At 33.1% G+C, this 14,605-nt stretch overlaps 1 protein-coding gene across 1 annotated transcript; it reads left to right on the top strand.

The window, feature by feature from the left end:
* The first annotated feature begins 2,345 nt into the window (after positions 1–2,345).
* On the top strand, positions 2,346–4,427 carry LOC110648505 (polygalacturonase-like). Its single transcript, XM_021802756.2, has 4 exons — positions 2,346–2,793; positions 3,214–3,503; positions 3,600–3,828; positions 3,920–4,427. The coding sequence occupies exons 1-4, from the start codon at positions 2,353–2,355 to the stop codon at positions 4,109–4,111; spliced, it is 1,152 nt and encodes a 383-aa protein (XP_021658448.2). The 5' UTR covers positions 2,346–2,352; the 3' UTR covers positions 4,112–4,427.
* Positions 4,428–14,605: the final 10,178 nt, after the last annotated feature.

The following is a 14,605-nucleotide window of genomic DNA, read 5'->3' as shown; positions in this document are numbered from 1 at the left end:
AAATTTGACCAACTAATGGTATAATTTGTTGTAAATTAAAGATGGATGAAGAAGAGGAACTGTTAATCCATGGCAGAACGTGGGCTATTGTGCCTGCAATCTCGCACCACATGGCTAAGCTTAATCCTCTCAATGATAATTTGTAGCACAAATTGGCAATGGCAAACACTATTCTGCCACATGGAATGTTAAGTATTCCTTGTCCTAACATTACTCAAATAAGAATGTGAATGCATTAAATTTGTAAATGTACATTAGCTAAATATATATAAAAAAATCGAGTTACCAAAAAAAAAAAACATGCATGGAATAATTAGGGCGAATAACAGAGCCTGCCGATTTTTTCTGCGGTTTCCACTCCACCTGTCACGTTCTTCATCTTTTCTTCATTATTATTATTGTACAGTTCATATTCATAGATATCATAGCTTGATAGTTGATAATGTGGCTTGCTCAGAAAGAAAGAAAGAAACTGTAGGTTTAAAATGGGATTCTGACAACATGGGTGCATAGGGATAACCATCGCCGGTGCAAGAAATTAGAGTTTGAATTTATATATAAAAGCAGCAGCACAGGAAAGAAGAGGCGGCGTGCATGTATGTTTCCTGTGCTGTGACTGAGTATATATGAAGAAATTAGCTAATTAAATTAATAGTGCCTTCATTTGAAGGAAACTCGTACGTCCAACTGTACTTCACTTGTCCATTGGCGGCTTTTATTCCTTGCTTGCTTCTTTGCCTTTGTTAATAATAATAATAATAATAATAATAATAATAATAATAATAATAATAATAATTGACAAAGAACTCGATCCGATGGTAAAACACAAAACACCAATTAATCTAAATGGAATTAAAGAAAGGAAGGGAAATTAAATGATTATATGTTGGGAATGAATGATCACTTAGGAAGAGCTCTACCATATCTTGATCTTGACATCTTAATTTATTATATGATTATGATCCTACAAACCAAAGCTTTTATCAAGAGTTTTAAGACCAGTAATCTTTATATTTGTTCTAGTAATCCAAAACATATTAATTACTCATTATATTCGGGTTTGAGTTTTAATTTTCCTATTAAAAAAAAAAAATACATGATTGCATATATACAACGGCAGCTTGCAGTTGATGTATGCAATTATACCCTATATTTGTAAGTCCGGTTAGAGCGGGGGAATAAAAAAGAAAAGGTCCGTTGAAGTAAAGGGGGTTTTTCTCTTTTGAAATAAACTAATTATCAATAAAAGAGTTTTTGCATATCAAATTATGATAAGTATAACATATTAATTTAAAATAATATTTTCTTATGTTATTTTATGAAAAATGTTTTAATTTATATAATTTTTGTGTGAAGTGACATATTTTTATTAATTTAATATATATATATATATAAACGGTCGGTTCGGAGTCAAACCGATAAATATCGGTTCAATTTGGTTTTAAACCTATCAAACTAAAATTTATAAAATTTCATATTTTCAACATTAAATCTAAATAATAAAAACATAAAAACAAAAAAAAATTAGAAATCAAAACTCAAAAATCTTAGGGTTCGATTCGGTTTTCTTTGATTTCCTTGATATATATATATATATTAATAATTTCGGTTCGGTTCAGTTTTTTTTTTTAATTTTTTATGAAAATAACTGAACCGAATCGATTAATCAAAATTATCAAAAATTATAAACCAAACCGATTAAATTTTAAAACGGAACCGATTGAACCGAATTGACTCGGTTCGGTTCAGTTTTTCAGTTTAAACCAAAAACTGCTCTCCCATGTATATATATTGAAATAATTATCTCGCAAAAATAGATATTACTAAAATATACAAATTTCTTTATATTAAAATTTTTAAAATAAAATAATATTACTTTAGTTTAAACAAAATAGTTATACAAGCCATCAATAATTAAATTAAATTTAATTATAATAGCAAATTAGATTTTGCTTAATACATGGTAAAAGAAAAACAATTTAAATTATTAATAATAAAATTATGATCAATTGGATAAAAAACACCACACTTTTTCATCAATTTATAATTTTAATTAAAAATTAATTGAATAAAAAAAAGATAACAATTGCACCAAATATAGGATATCAAAATCAAAATTAAAATTAAAATTAAAATGTTAAGATAAAATAACAAGTTGAGGAAATTTTTTTTTGTTTTTTTATTCAATTGCCCTAAAATTATTGATATTAAAAATGCCAAACTAGTTCAGAATCATTTCTTTTGAGTTCACTAACCAGTAGCATATGTAGCTGTTCTTCTTTGATATGCACGCCTATAAATACCTACTCCGCTCCCTAGCTAATCATCGCATCATCAAAATATAGAAAAACAATGGCACATTCAGTGAGCCCTACTCTCCAAGTACTTCTCCTCATTTCTCTTGCCTCATCTTTAGCAAAGGGAGCTGTACAGTATAATGTAGTAAGTTATGGTGCCAAACCTGATGGCAAAACAGATTCAACCAAAGCCTTTCTAGCAGCTTGGACACAAGCCTGTGCCTCCACAAAATCAACCATCGTATATGTTCCTAAAGGAAGGTTCTTTCTTCGTAAAGTGGCATTCCAGGGTCCTTGCAAAAACAATGCTATTGTTTTGCGTATAGATGGTACCCTTGTGGCTCCTTCAGATTACAAGGTCATAGGCAGTTCTGGGAACTGGCTGATCTTTGAACATGTTCAAGGGGTTACGGTTTCTGGTGGGACTCTTGATGGACAAGGTACTGGATTGTGGTCTTGCAAGGCCTCTGGCAAGAGTTGCCCTGCCGGTGCAACGGTAACTACGTTATATGTGACACAATTGTTACTTCATTTTATCTTGCACTGGTCTTGCATTTGATAATTCTGAATAAAATTAATGTACGGCCAACCTGAGCTATTCGCCTCTTAAGCAAAGTTCCAAGCAAACTGGTCTGTTTATCCCTCCTGAGGACGTAATGAAATCTCGGGTTCGAGAGTTACAGCCCCTTCCCTCCACCATTAAAAAAGGTCGTAGATTTAGAAGGACGATCAAATTTCTATTCCAATGACTCACATATACCTTTAAAAGAATCAAAGAAAATCTTATGCGGTATTTTAAAATTCTAGAGTGTGAAAGGTAGCCATGTGCATAGAGATACCCATTTATATAGAATTCCATATATATCTATTAGAATTTGAATAAATATATTCTACTTGTTCTTCTTTGCATGTGCAGTCACTTGAATTCACAAATTCAAACAACGTTGTAATAAGCGGATTGACATCACTGAATAGCCAAATGTTCCACATTGTCATCAATGAATGCCAAAACGTCAAAGTGCAAGGGGTGAAAATCATGGCCTCTGTTGAGAGCCCCAACACCGACGGAATTCATGTTCAAGCATCAAGTGGTGTCACCATTCTGAATTCTAAGATTAGTACAGGGGATGATTGTGTATCAATTGGCCCTGGCACCACTAATACGTGGGTTCAAAATGTTGCCTGTGGACCTGGCCATGGAATCAGGTAATTAAAAAGATGTTAAATGTACGACAACATATGTGAATATAAGGATTTTTGTAACCTGGTAAGCTAAAAAACATCAAATGTGTGGCTCTGCAGCATTGGAAGTTTAGGCAAGGACCTTCAAGAAAGTGGAGTCCAGAATGTGACAGTCACAGGAGCTACATTTACTGGAACTGACAATGGAGTGAGAATCAAGACCTGGGGTAGACCCAGCAACGGTTTCGCCAGGAACATTGTTTTCCAACATCTTGTCATGAATAACGTTCAAAATCCTATTATTATTGATCAAAATTACTGTCCTGATAACAACAATTGCCCTGGCCAGGTAGGCCAAGTTTATCAAACTACTTCAATTCCTCTTTCAGTCCTAATTAAGAGTCTAACTTCTGTTCTAATTAAATTTCTGCATGGAACAGGTTTCTGGGGTAAAAATTAGTGGCGTGACCTATCTAGATATCCATGGATCATCAGCAACAGAAATTGCAGTGAAATTTGATTGCAGTAAGATGTATCCATGTACTGGGATCAAATTAGAGGGTATAAATCTCACTTACAAGAACCAACCAGCTGAAGCATCATGCAACAATGCTGGAGGAGCCTGTCTGTAGAGGGGGAAACTAGCAAAATAGTCATGTGTTAATCTTCATAGGAATATAGAAATTATATATGAGGTGCGATGTGCAAGTTAATAATGTTGGTCTAAGTGGAGTAGCTAATTGACGTGAATGTCATTAATTGCTTGGGCCAGTGGCATTTCCACAGCATGTAATTGCTTGGAGCCCGGCTTTGCAATTATATGGGATAGTAAGAAGTTTCTCCCAGCATTTTTTTTTCACTTTCTTTGTCATGTATGTTCATAAGAAAATATATATACATATATAGTGAATTTGCTTATAACTATTAAATCACTGAATTTATGATCAGCTGTTATTTATACTCCTATATTTAAAGATTTGCTATTTTATTTTGGTTAACCCCAAACTCATTTGCAAACCCTTAATTTTTTTTTGTCTATTTTATTTATTGAGCCTCTATTAATCAATTATAATTATATATTATTAAGCTTGAAAAAATTTTAATTATTTTTTATTTTTATTTTTAGGGTTATGACTTCTGAGTATCGAATTAGCTGATCACTCATCAATTAAAATAGATAAATAATTAATGAACCTTATATTTTTGCACCTCATACTCAATTATGCATTAAAAAATTGCTTTCTTTGAAAAAAAAATTGCATTTAACAATGTAAATAAAAAAAAGAAAAAAAATCGGAACAGCAATACTTTTTAATATATATATATGTGTATATTGGTTACACGAAGTAATTTTCCCTTAATTAGATAAATTCAGGCCTAATCCACATGTTGACTCTCATTACGTCGTTTTAGTGAGTGTCATCGACGCTGCACTAGTATTTTAAGGAAATTATGGGCTCAATAATTAGTCCACTGTATGTAGTATACGCTAGTTTGTTTTTTTTATGCGTTGTAGGTTTTCTTCTTAATTTAATATTTTTACATAATTTTTTATTAATTTTTTATACAATATAATATTATTATTACAATATATCAATTATTACTATGATAATATAATATTTTTTTATTTTTTAATATTTTATTGTATATGAATCTTATTACTTTTGAATTTAAGTTAATAAAAGTAAAAATATATGAATAGAAATAAGAAATTATATATTTGTAAGTGAATATAATAAGAGTAAAATTTATTATGAAAATTTTATAATTATACTATAATTTTATAATTTTAAGTGTTTTATAAGTATATAAATTTAATTATTTATTATTTTATTGATTGATATACTTTCGTGTTAAATTTTTTCAATAATAAAATGTTAACTTCATTGACACTTAGTAAATGGCATTTTATAATTTTTATAAAGCTTATATAATTAGTGTGAAAACTTTAAACTTTCTCCAACGCTATTTAAGAGCTTATATATATAATAGTAAAATAAATTGAATTTAATATAGTTTCATGTTGATTTTTTAAATTTATTTATTTTGGATTTGATTTTTTTGTTTTATTTAGTAGAATTAATCGTGTACATCCAAATTAATAGATATTAATATTATTAATATTTATTTGATATATAATATTTTATATAATATAATATTTTCTTATAATATAGAAAAAATTTTTAAAAACAAATTTAACAAATATATTAACAATAATAATAAATTATTTATAAATAATAAATTACTAACTAAATTTTCTTTTATATATAAAAAAATCGATTCTAATATATGTATCAATATATTCTAAATTTTATGATTCGAGGGATCATTATAGAATAGCCACAATAATAACAGCAACAAAATCCAAATAATTTTTTTTTTATTAGCCATACGAAATTAAATAACGGTAGCCACAAATCTTTTCATATAAAAAAGATTGGAGCAAATTAATTCATAGTATATAATAAATTGCAAAAGAACATGTGATATGAAAAAATACAATATGAGAAGAGAATGTAAAGATCTCAAAACTAGAGTATAGTCACTCATTGTTCATCTTTTGCCCTTTGCAAATAATGAAAATACAAAAGATCACGATACCCCTTTAGAGTTTAGATGATTTTGAAGCAATTTAAAGCAACAATAAATAAAAATTCTAAGAAAAAAAATAATCTATGGTAGACCAATTTATTTTCAAAACAAATCAGTAATGTACAAAAACTAAACTTATATGAGGGTAGGATCACAATAGCATCTAAGCTAGAAGCCAAGCCTGCAACTTCATTTTGGCTATTTATTGCAATCACAACCAATCGAAAGAAAGATTGAGGTGTTGTAGATCTCTCTCTCAATATATATATATATATATATATATATTAGTTTTAAATAAAGTTAAATTTATAAGTCATATGTAAATATTACTATATTTATTGATAAACTTCATTCTAATGTCATAAGAATTTAAGAAATATATTTATAATAAAAATAAAATATAAATTTATTTTATATGAAATATTTTTAATGAATTTATAAGAAATTAAATTAAAATAAAATTTAAAAAACGTTAATAAAAGAATTCATTTGTTTGTGATGTATTGAAATTAACAGCACTTAATTAGAATGGATTAGTGACAGATACATTATCTAGATTAGGGTAGATTATCTACTGCTTATAGAGGATGCGTGCTAATGTGCTACCTATGGTTCTCTAGGTTAGGCTAAATAATAATATGGTTTGTGATAACATAGCTTAAGTCACTTTTATTTATGCATCAACATCTTGGGCTGAAAATATTGTATATGGAGATTCATGAAATAATCTATTGTACACTCTCTTTCCCAAAAAGCATCGAGATAAATTCACTTGCTTACTGTCCACTCCTTACTAGTGATGTTTGGAAGCATGCTTACGACCTTGACTTTAAGAATCGAAGGCCTGATTACATATCAACCTTGTGGAGAAGCTTGCATCATAGGAAGAAACCAGTGCTAAACTTGAAATTGCTAAAGCTCAAGCTGCTAAGACAGAAAAATAAGAACAGAGGAAAAGAGATGAAATAAGATTTTTTTTTTTAAGTCAATCAATTTATTGAAATTAAGAAAGAAAATAGAAGAAGGGACAAACCAGCAATGGAGCAACCCCGGACATGTCCACCCAATTACACCTGTAGGTATCATATTTTGGTCGACCATTAAATTCATAACTTGTGTAATTAATATACAATTTTCTCTTTAAAAGCTGTAATTCAGTTTTAATTTCATAAAATGTTATTTTCTTGTATAGATTTCCGATCTAAACTCGATCTCAACAAGTTACTTTAATTGTGGCTTGATCACAGGTCACTTTTTCGAACTTGGCAATGGTCCAAGTTGCTTTCCAAAAAAATATTTCAAGATTATCTGATCTCATGAACATTTATGTTCAGTTGTTTTTCGATCTCTTCATCGCGTGTTCATATGTTTAAGTTTCAGGATTATCTGATCTCATACACTTCTATGTTCTGTCTCTTCATCTCTGTTCGTCCTATTCTGATCGATATCTGATCTCCGGATTATCTGATCCTACGTTCTATTGTCTTTCGATCTCAGTAACTATTCAAATACCTTAAAATTTTAAATTGTGAACAGTCTTGTGTTTAGTTATCTGGTTTTAATTGTGCAAACACTTATTTTAATAAAGGTTAATGTTTTATCCGATCTCTTAAGTAATTATCTGATCTCCAAAAGTATGAGGTTGCTCATGCAAAAAGAGTTATATTATTTATCTCAAAAAACTTTTACATTCATTTAGTGGGCAGGTCTTCCCCAGCCCAATCTATAGTTACATTTTCATTATTCACTCCCTCCTCTCCCTCCTGTTCATGCTCGCTCTTAGCTTCAACACCCAGGGCAAGCTTCTCGAGCCAGGTGAAATCCTCTTCGGGATAGCGCTTGACTAGCTCGACTAGGAGATCACTATGGGCATTCACGTAAGGGCCAGCTTCCTTCACCAGAGCTTCATTCTCTTTTGCTTTGATCTCTTCGGAGAACTTAGTTAGGTCAAAAGCTCAAAAGGCCTGAGCATCTTCAAGTTCCTTCTCCAGCCGAGCAGTCTTCTCTTCATGAGACCTCACTTATCCCTCTAGTTCGCTGATCCGTTCATTCGCAGTAGAAAGTTGGCTCTTCGCAACTGTCGCACCCTGGACTGCCTTTGTAATCTCCCTCCTTAAGAGGTGGGCCTTTTCTCTGAGCATGTGTTGCTTCACAATCGCCTCCAAACTCAAGCTCATCGTTTGAGTGAGGAGATCCTCCATACTCTCTGGGCCCACCCTAGCTCGGTCTTCAGGGAAGCAGATTGTAGAGCCTAAGACTTTGGCCAAGTCGGCGTTCCCTCGTATTGAGCAGTTCATTGTTAGTAGTATGCCCTAGAGTATATCATTTTGTATGTATCTTGTATATATTTCATTAATAAAAGGCAATTACACTTTTCTGTTTACATAATCTATTTATGTGTAATTGAAAAGGTCCATTAATATTTTCTTAGAAATTCTATTCTTAAGTTGTTAAGAATATGAGTGACAGTATTTCTAGCACAAAGTATTATAAATTGGTTCACAAGCGAGGATACTTCACAAAAGGATATGACTTATCCAGAAAAATTGTAATCATGTTTGTTCCCAAAGTATTAATATGAGATATAAATAAGTTGGAGTGGTGAGTCTCATGCCACATAACAAACATGATAGGCACTTATAGATGATAAGTAGGCCGAACTAGTGACACTTATGATAAGCACGTGGAGTTTACTTTTGTCAATGCATTGTCATATGTCATATCAGTGCATATAATCTTTAGACCTGAGATAATACAGTTATCTTGTATATAGGTGATTTGAGTTTGATACTGCTTTCATACTCATACTGTGGATGGGTATATGGGCATGTGTTGGCTCCTACTAGTTATATATGGAGATGGGTGTTGATCAAGATGGGATCTTGTGACACCCCTTACCCGTTTACAGTATATCCGAGTAAGTTATGTCACACGGTGTACCGGAACACTCTATTTTACCTTAATTAATTTTTATCATGGTTTTGAATATAACTTGTGAAATATTATTTATTTAAGTCATTTATTGAAATTATAATTTATTTGGGATTCCGAAAATTTTGTAAAAAATCCGGCAGAGTACCGGCTAAAAATGGAGAAAACAGTTCTTCGGAACCTGTGAAAAACACTTCCTATAATCATATTCAATCTTCTCAAACTCCAATATCAAAATCTCAATATTTTTCAATTTCATTTCTCAATCATTCATCTCATGTGATAATCAAGTACAATTCACATATAGATATTCACATTTTCCATTCACAAACACAATTTTCATTATTTACATGAACATCAAAATACATTACATAAGTTCAAATACACATGAGAAAATAGAAATTAGTTACAAAATATCAAAATGAAACCTAGTGTCCTACCAATGCACTGTGGAAGGTGAGGTGACACGGACACTATGCAGAGCTGCAGGAGGTCTCACCCAGTCTGTGGTCTACTGGGCTCTCGGTCAGTATCTCCAGAACCTACGCGTGGCAAAAGCAACGCGCTAAGCAATAATGCTTAGTGGTGCAAATAATAAAATAGAAAGAAATAACAGAAATAAATATGCATTGAATGTATATGACTTATTTGTTTTGTATTTGTATATCCATTTATTTTGTTAACTTTGTCCACTTTCATTCATTTGGTTGCCCAAGTAACCTATACTGGACGACTGGACTGGATAACGGGTAAACTGGCACTGGGTATCAAGTACCTCGGGCCGTCACACCATCGGTCACATATGCATCTCCCGGTGTGCAACAGAACAGCTAATAAGCTGTAATGACAATGGGCACAAGGCCAAATATCAACACAAGGTCAGAATGGCTAAAAGCCATAAAATCATAGAATGACATAATGCCATGTGCAGTACTGCTAACTGAACCCTATTGGCATGCCAAACTATCCAAATCAATCTAGTTAGGTATACTAGGGCATTTGATACTTTTGAATTCTTTAATTTTTGAATTTCAAGTTTTGGTGTCACTATTCACTTTATTAGTCAACAAAAATGTTGACTTTTGGATAGAAAATAGATGCATTGGTTTTAACACTCCCAATGTACCACATTTTGCATTTAAAACTTGTTGGAATTAATCACCAAATCCATTTCCAAGCTTAGCACTAAGGGGCAGAATTTTCAGTTTTTGTACCATAAGTTTACTGTTCCATTAGGGACTGTTACAGTGGAAATTTGAGGAAATGGTAAACATGAAAGTTGTTCCTTATTTTGTCTAGTTGAATTTATTTTTTTGAATCACTCCATTTGGAGTTTTGTAGCTCCAGATATGGTCCAAAAACCACAGCTGGCCGGATTTCAAATCTGCAGAATTTACCAAATCTACAGTACAATGAACAGTGACTGCCACTGCCTTGTTGAATAGGTTCTGGTCATAATTTGGGGTAGGTTTCTTCATGAAAGTTTTTTGTCTATATCTTATCTTGTTGCTGTAAAAATTTCAGGTCAAATGGACCATTTTACAGTGAGTTATGGCCAAATGAACAGTTACTGTTCATTTGGTCATTCTGCAGAATTTGCTTGCAGGGTATCCGGATTGGGGCCAACTTTTGGTCTACTTGCTTTGGTCTTTTGGGCATGGTTTCTTCAGAAAACTTGTGCCATTATAAGTCTAGTTTCATGTCCAATTGGCCAAATACCAATTGAACCTACACAGCCAAAGATATGGCAGTCCAAACAGGCTGGACTCACAGCCTCCCTGCTGCTGTCACTAGGCAGCCTACCAAAACACTTTGTAACACTCTAATGCACTTCAAATTATGGTCAACTTACCTCAAATGGTAACTAATTGACCATTAGAATGTTCTTTAACAATTTCATAAGCTAAATCCAAGTGTCACTCCCAAACCCTAGCTCATATTCAAGGTTTACACTAATTACCTTAGTTAGCACACCAATTCATTATACATGTATATATATACCTTAAACATCATCTTTAGTCCACTCTAATTCCATCAAAACAATCACTCTTATCCCTTCCTTAGGGCTGCCAAAATTTCAAGGAGTACATACACATAAATTTCATTCGTTTAATTCACAATTCCTTACTTATTTTAAGTCCTTAATATGGAATAAAAGAAGTATAAGTATAAATAGGCACTAACCTCTTTGCTCAACTTATTGAACTTGTGAAAACTCTAAAATTTCTCCTCTTTGTGGCTGCCTAGAGCTTCCTTAGGGTGTGTGGATAAGTTTTAGTGAAGGTGACTTAGGGTTTTAGGGTGAGGTTTGAGAGATTTTTAAGCTTGAATGGAGTGTTAATGGAGGTTTAGGGCAAGGCATAGGTTTCGGCTGGTTTGGGGAGGAAGATGGCTGATGGCATTTTTAATTCCTTTGGTCTTCATTTGTCTCTCTTATTAGTTAATTAATTGGTTGTTTACATGTGATTGGTGGGAACTTCAAATGACATCACAATGATGTCATAAATTGCACATATTGTATTTTTTTTTCTTTTCTTTTCTACTAACTTTAAATTAATTTTTCATCAATATTAATTCATATTTTATGTCACAATAATTATTTACTCAACTGGACAAGTCGGCCAAAAATCACCTCTGAAGGTGAAATGACCAAAATGCCCTCCGTTTGACTTAACGGGTCAAAATTGTCTGTACCGATTGAAAAATTTTTCTAAATATTTTCTTGGCATTCTAATGCCATAGGAACCTCAATGACCCTTCTTTGGAGTCCCAAAAATTATTTTATGAATTTTTCCCTGGGTCTAGGGCTCCTAGTTGCGAGAACCGCAACTTCCCTCTGGGTTACCCATCGCTTGGGCACCGGCTCATTTGACTTGGTTGTATTTTATTTCTAAAATTTTTACTAAATTTTTCTTATTAATATTTGAGTTAATTATGGTTTCTGACTTTAGTTTAAATATTTTTCTGGACGTTCTAGCTGTCCGGACCGACACCAGTCACCGGAACAGTAGAATGTACGGAGTTGATACAGGGAGGGTGTTACAGATCTGTTACCCTAAGTAAATAGGGATAAAATCCTATGTTCATTTAATCATTCTTGATGATTCAAGTTCCTAGCCAGGATAGATAGACTTAGCCAGAAAAGAGTTTCTGACAAGAAAGTTTGATTAATCAAGAATTAGAATTAAAAGAGAATATAATATTCATAGCAAATAGAGTTTGACATAAACCATAACTCCAGCTAGAATAGAGATTTTGTAATGGAGAGATTTTAGTGCATGGTAACATATGATTAAAGGTTCATTTAAGGTATTTATTATTATTGATTGGGTGGCCATGGCATGCTATGCTAGGGGTTAACCATGGTCTATGAGATGCCTAAAATGATTTAGAGAAATCATTTACGGTAAGAAAGAATTCTAATGATATTAAGAGTTGATATCATTTCTCATTGCCAATTAGTAATGAGCTTAGTAAGTCACACATATACACAAGTTAATCACCAAGTAAAATGTGATTTAATTGATTAATTAAAGAGTTCAATTAATTAATTAAATATGTTTGGTTTGCAATAATATTGCAAAGTTCCTAGCATGACTTGAAACCAAATCTAGGTTATTGGATGTATAATGTAAATTAAATTTATATTTAAAGAGTTTGAATATGAAATTAATTGTGAGATTAATTAATGGAGATTAATTAATTAATCAATTTATATATGATATAAATTAATTTGAAGAAGAGAAAATACAATTTTGAGTTGAGAACTCAAAATTACATATAAGGGCAAAATGGTAATTTCACATGGTAACACGTGGCTCCATAAGATGATAACACGTGGCACCCATATGATTGAGCTACTTGTCTTCCCATGATGGAAGACCACCTTATGATGATTTATTCTTGGCTTGACACTTGTCTTAATGTGATTAAGACAACAAGAAAGCAAGATTAAATGAGAAATTGATATGTGGCACCAATTAATTAGTTTTGTCTCTTGTATATAAATGCAAGACAAAAAGAAGAAGCAATTTTTTCTCTTTTCTTTTACCCTTGGATGGCAAGAAGGGTTTTCTTCTCTTTTCTCACTTTTCTTCCATTGATTCAAGTAGAAAGTTTTGTTTTATCTTGAATCAAAATTGTTAGAAATTGTTTATGGCTTGAATACACCCATTTAATCTTCACCAAAGAAAAACCCCTAAAGCATTAGTGGTTGGCAAGCTTCAAAGAGAGAGTTTGGGCTACCATTGGTGGACTTGGTGAGCTTGTGGTGGACAAGCTAGAGGGGCAACATTTGGAGTCCTACGAGCACCCTAAGGGAGTAAGATTGTTTGATTCAGCGCCTTAGAGGTTAGTTGAATTCCAATCCCTCTTTTAATTAAGTTTTAATGAATTAATAGTTAATTCTCAATATTAAATGGCAATGTTCTCCTAGTGTATGCCAAAAGTATGATTTGGCATACTAGAGGGCATAAGAAGTCACACAGGTTCATAAGCTACTTGATATGCTAGCATGTAACCCTAGAATAATTTTTGAAATTCAACCTTCTAAGGCCCTAAATCCACGCTTCCCAAGCCTTCATTCCTCTCAAGTGATTGAAGTAGGACTTGGGCATCTCGGGAGAGTGGTCACCTGATTGGGACTACTTGCCTTGTGGATCCGATCTCTGCAGTCGAAGAGACTGGAGGTTGGGAAGGAGGCTCAGTAAGTTGAGTGGAAGGCTTCATAGTGAGGATCTGCACTTCCAAGGTCGGTTGCTCTTGAGTTTGGACTGGAGAGCTTGGCACTTCTACCTGAGCCTGTCTTTGGGCCTCAGTAATGGCAGCAGCCTCATTCATTTCCAACACCTTTCTGGCGAGCTCCCTCTTCCACTTCTAAGTTTATTTCACAACCTCACTGCCCGCCATGTCTGCATAAAAAAGCAAGTTAATGAGATTGCTAGGACTAAGAGACTAAAGATTTGGGTTTTACCCATCCCAAGGTCGAGATTAGAGAGTTGTAGCGAGATGTTCTCATGGGCGATCACGTTCATCATCCACCAATTCAGTTCGGCCATAATCACGTCTAAGCACGAATATCTACGAGAGATCGCCTGGCTCTTAAGGTGCTTCACCATGGCGCCCTCGACATTATTCAGGACGATCTTTTTCTCGGGCCTTTAGACCAAATAATTCCAACTTTGTGGGATCCCCTCAAAGCCACGAGGATCTTTACTTCGCAGGATGAAGAACTGATCTTTCTAATTTTTTAGCAAGGAAGGGAGATCAGTGAAGAGCCCACAGTTTGACTTCGCTTGAAAGAACCAAAATTCATTGTCTTTTTACCGAGCAAGCCTGTGTAGTTTGGTGAAAACCTTCACTGTGGGCTTGAGTCCTTTAGCTTGGCATAATCCTCTAAAGGGCACCAGAATTTTCCAAGAGTTCGAATGCATTTAGGCGGCGATGCAAACTCGATGGTACCTCGGGACATCCTTGTAAAATTGCTCCAGAGGAATCCATATCCTGACCTTTAATTGTTCTTCATACACTATAATCAGATCTACTTCCTCGAAGAAGTGATCAGCCTGAAGATCCCCGTGACACCGAATGAGCTCGAATGAGTT

Source organism: Hevea brasiliensis, chromosome 2 (assembly GCF_030052815.1).
Source record: "Hevea brasiliensis isolate MT/VB/25A 57/8 chromosome 2, ASM3005281v1, whole genome shotgun sequence".
NCBI classification, from domain to species: domain Eukaryota; kingdom Viridiplantae; phylum Streptophyta; class Magnoliopsida; order Malpighiales; family Euphorbiaceae; genus Hevea; species Hevea brasiliensis.
This window is presented reverse-complemented; position numbering and strand designations above follow the sequence as displayed.

Bases quoted from the DNA above. Each gene is read 5' to 3' on its own strand.
- LOC110648505 (XM_021802756.2), top strand. From the start codon at position 2,353: ATGGCACATTCAGTGAGCCCTACTCTCCAAGTACTTCTCCTCATTTCT. The intron at 2,794-3,213 runs GTAACTACGTTA...TTGCATGTGCAG, and splicing joins GTTGCCCTGCCGGTGCAACG to TCACTTGAATTCACAAATTC. The intron at 3,829-3,919 runs GTAGGCCAAGTT...TGCATGGAACAG, and splicing joins ACAACAATTGCCCTGGCCAG to GTTTCTGGGGTAAAAATTAG.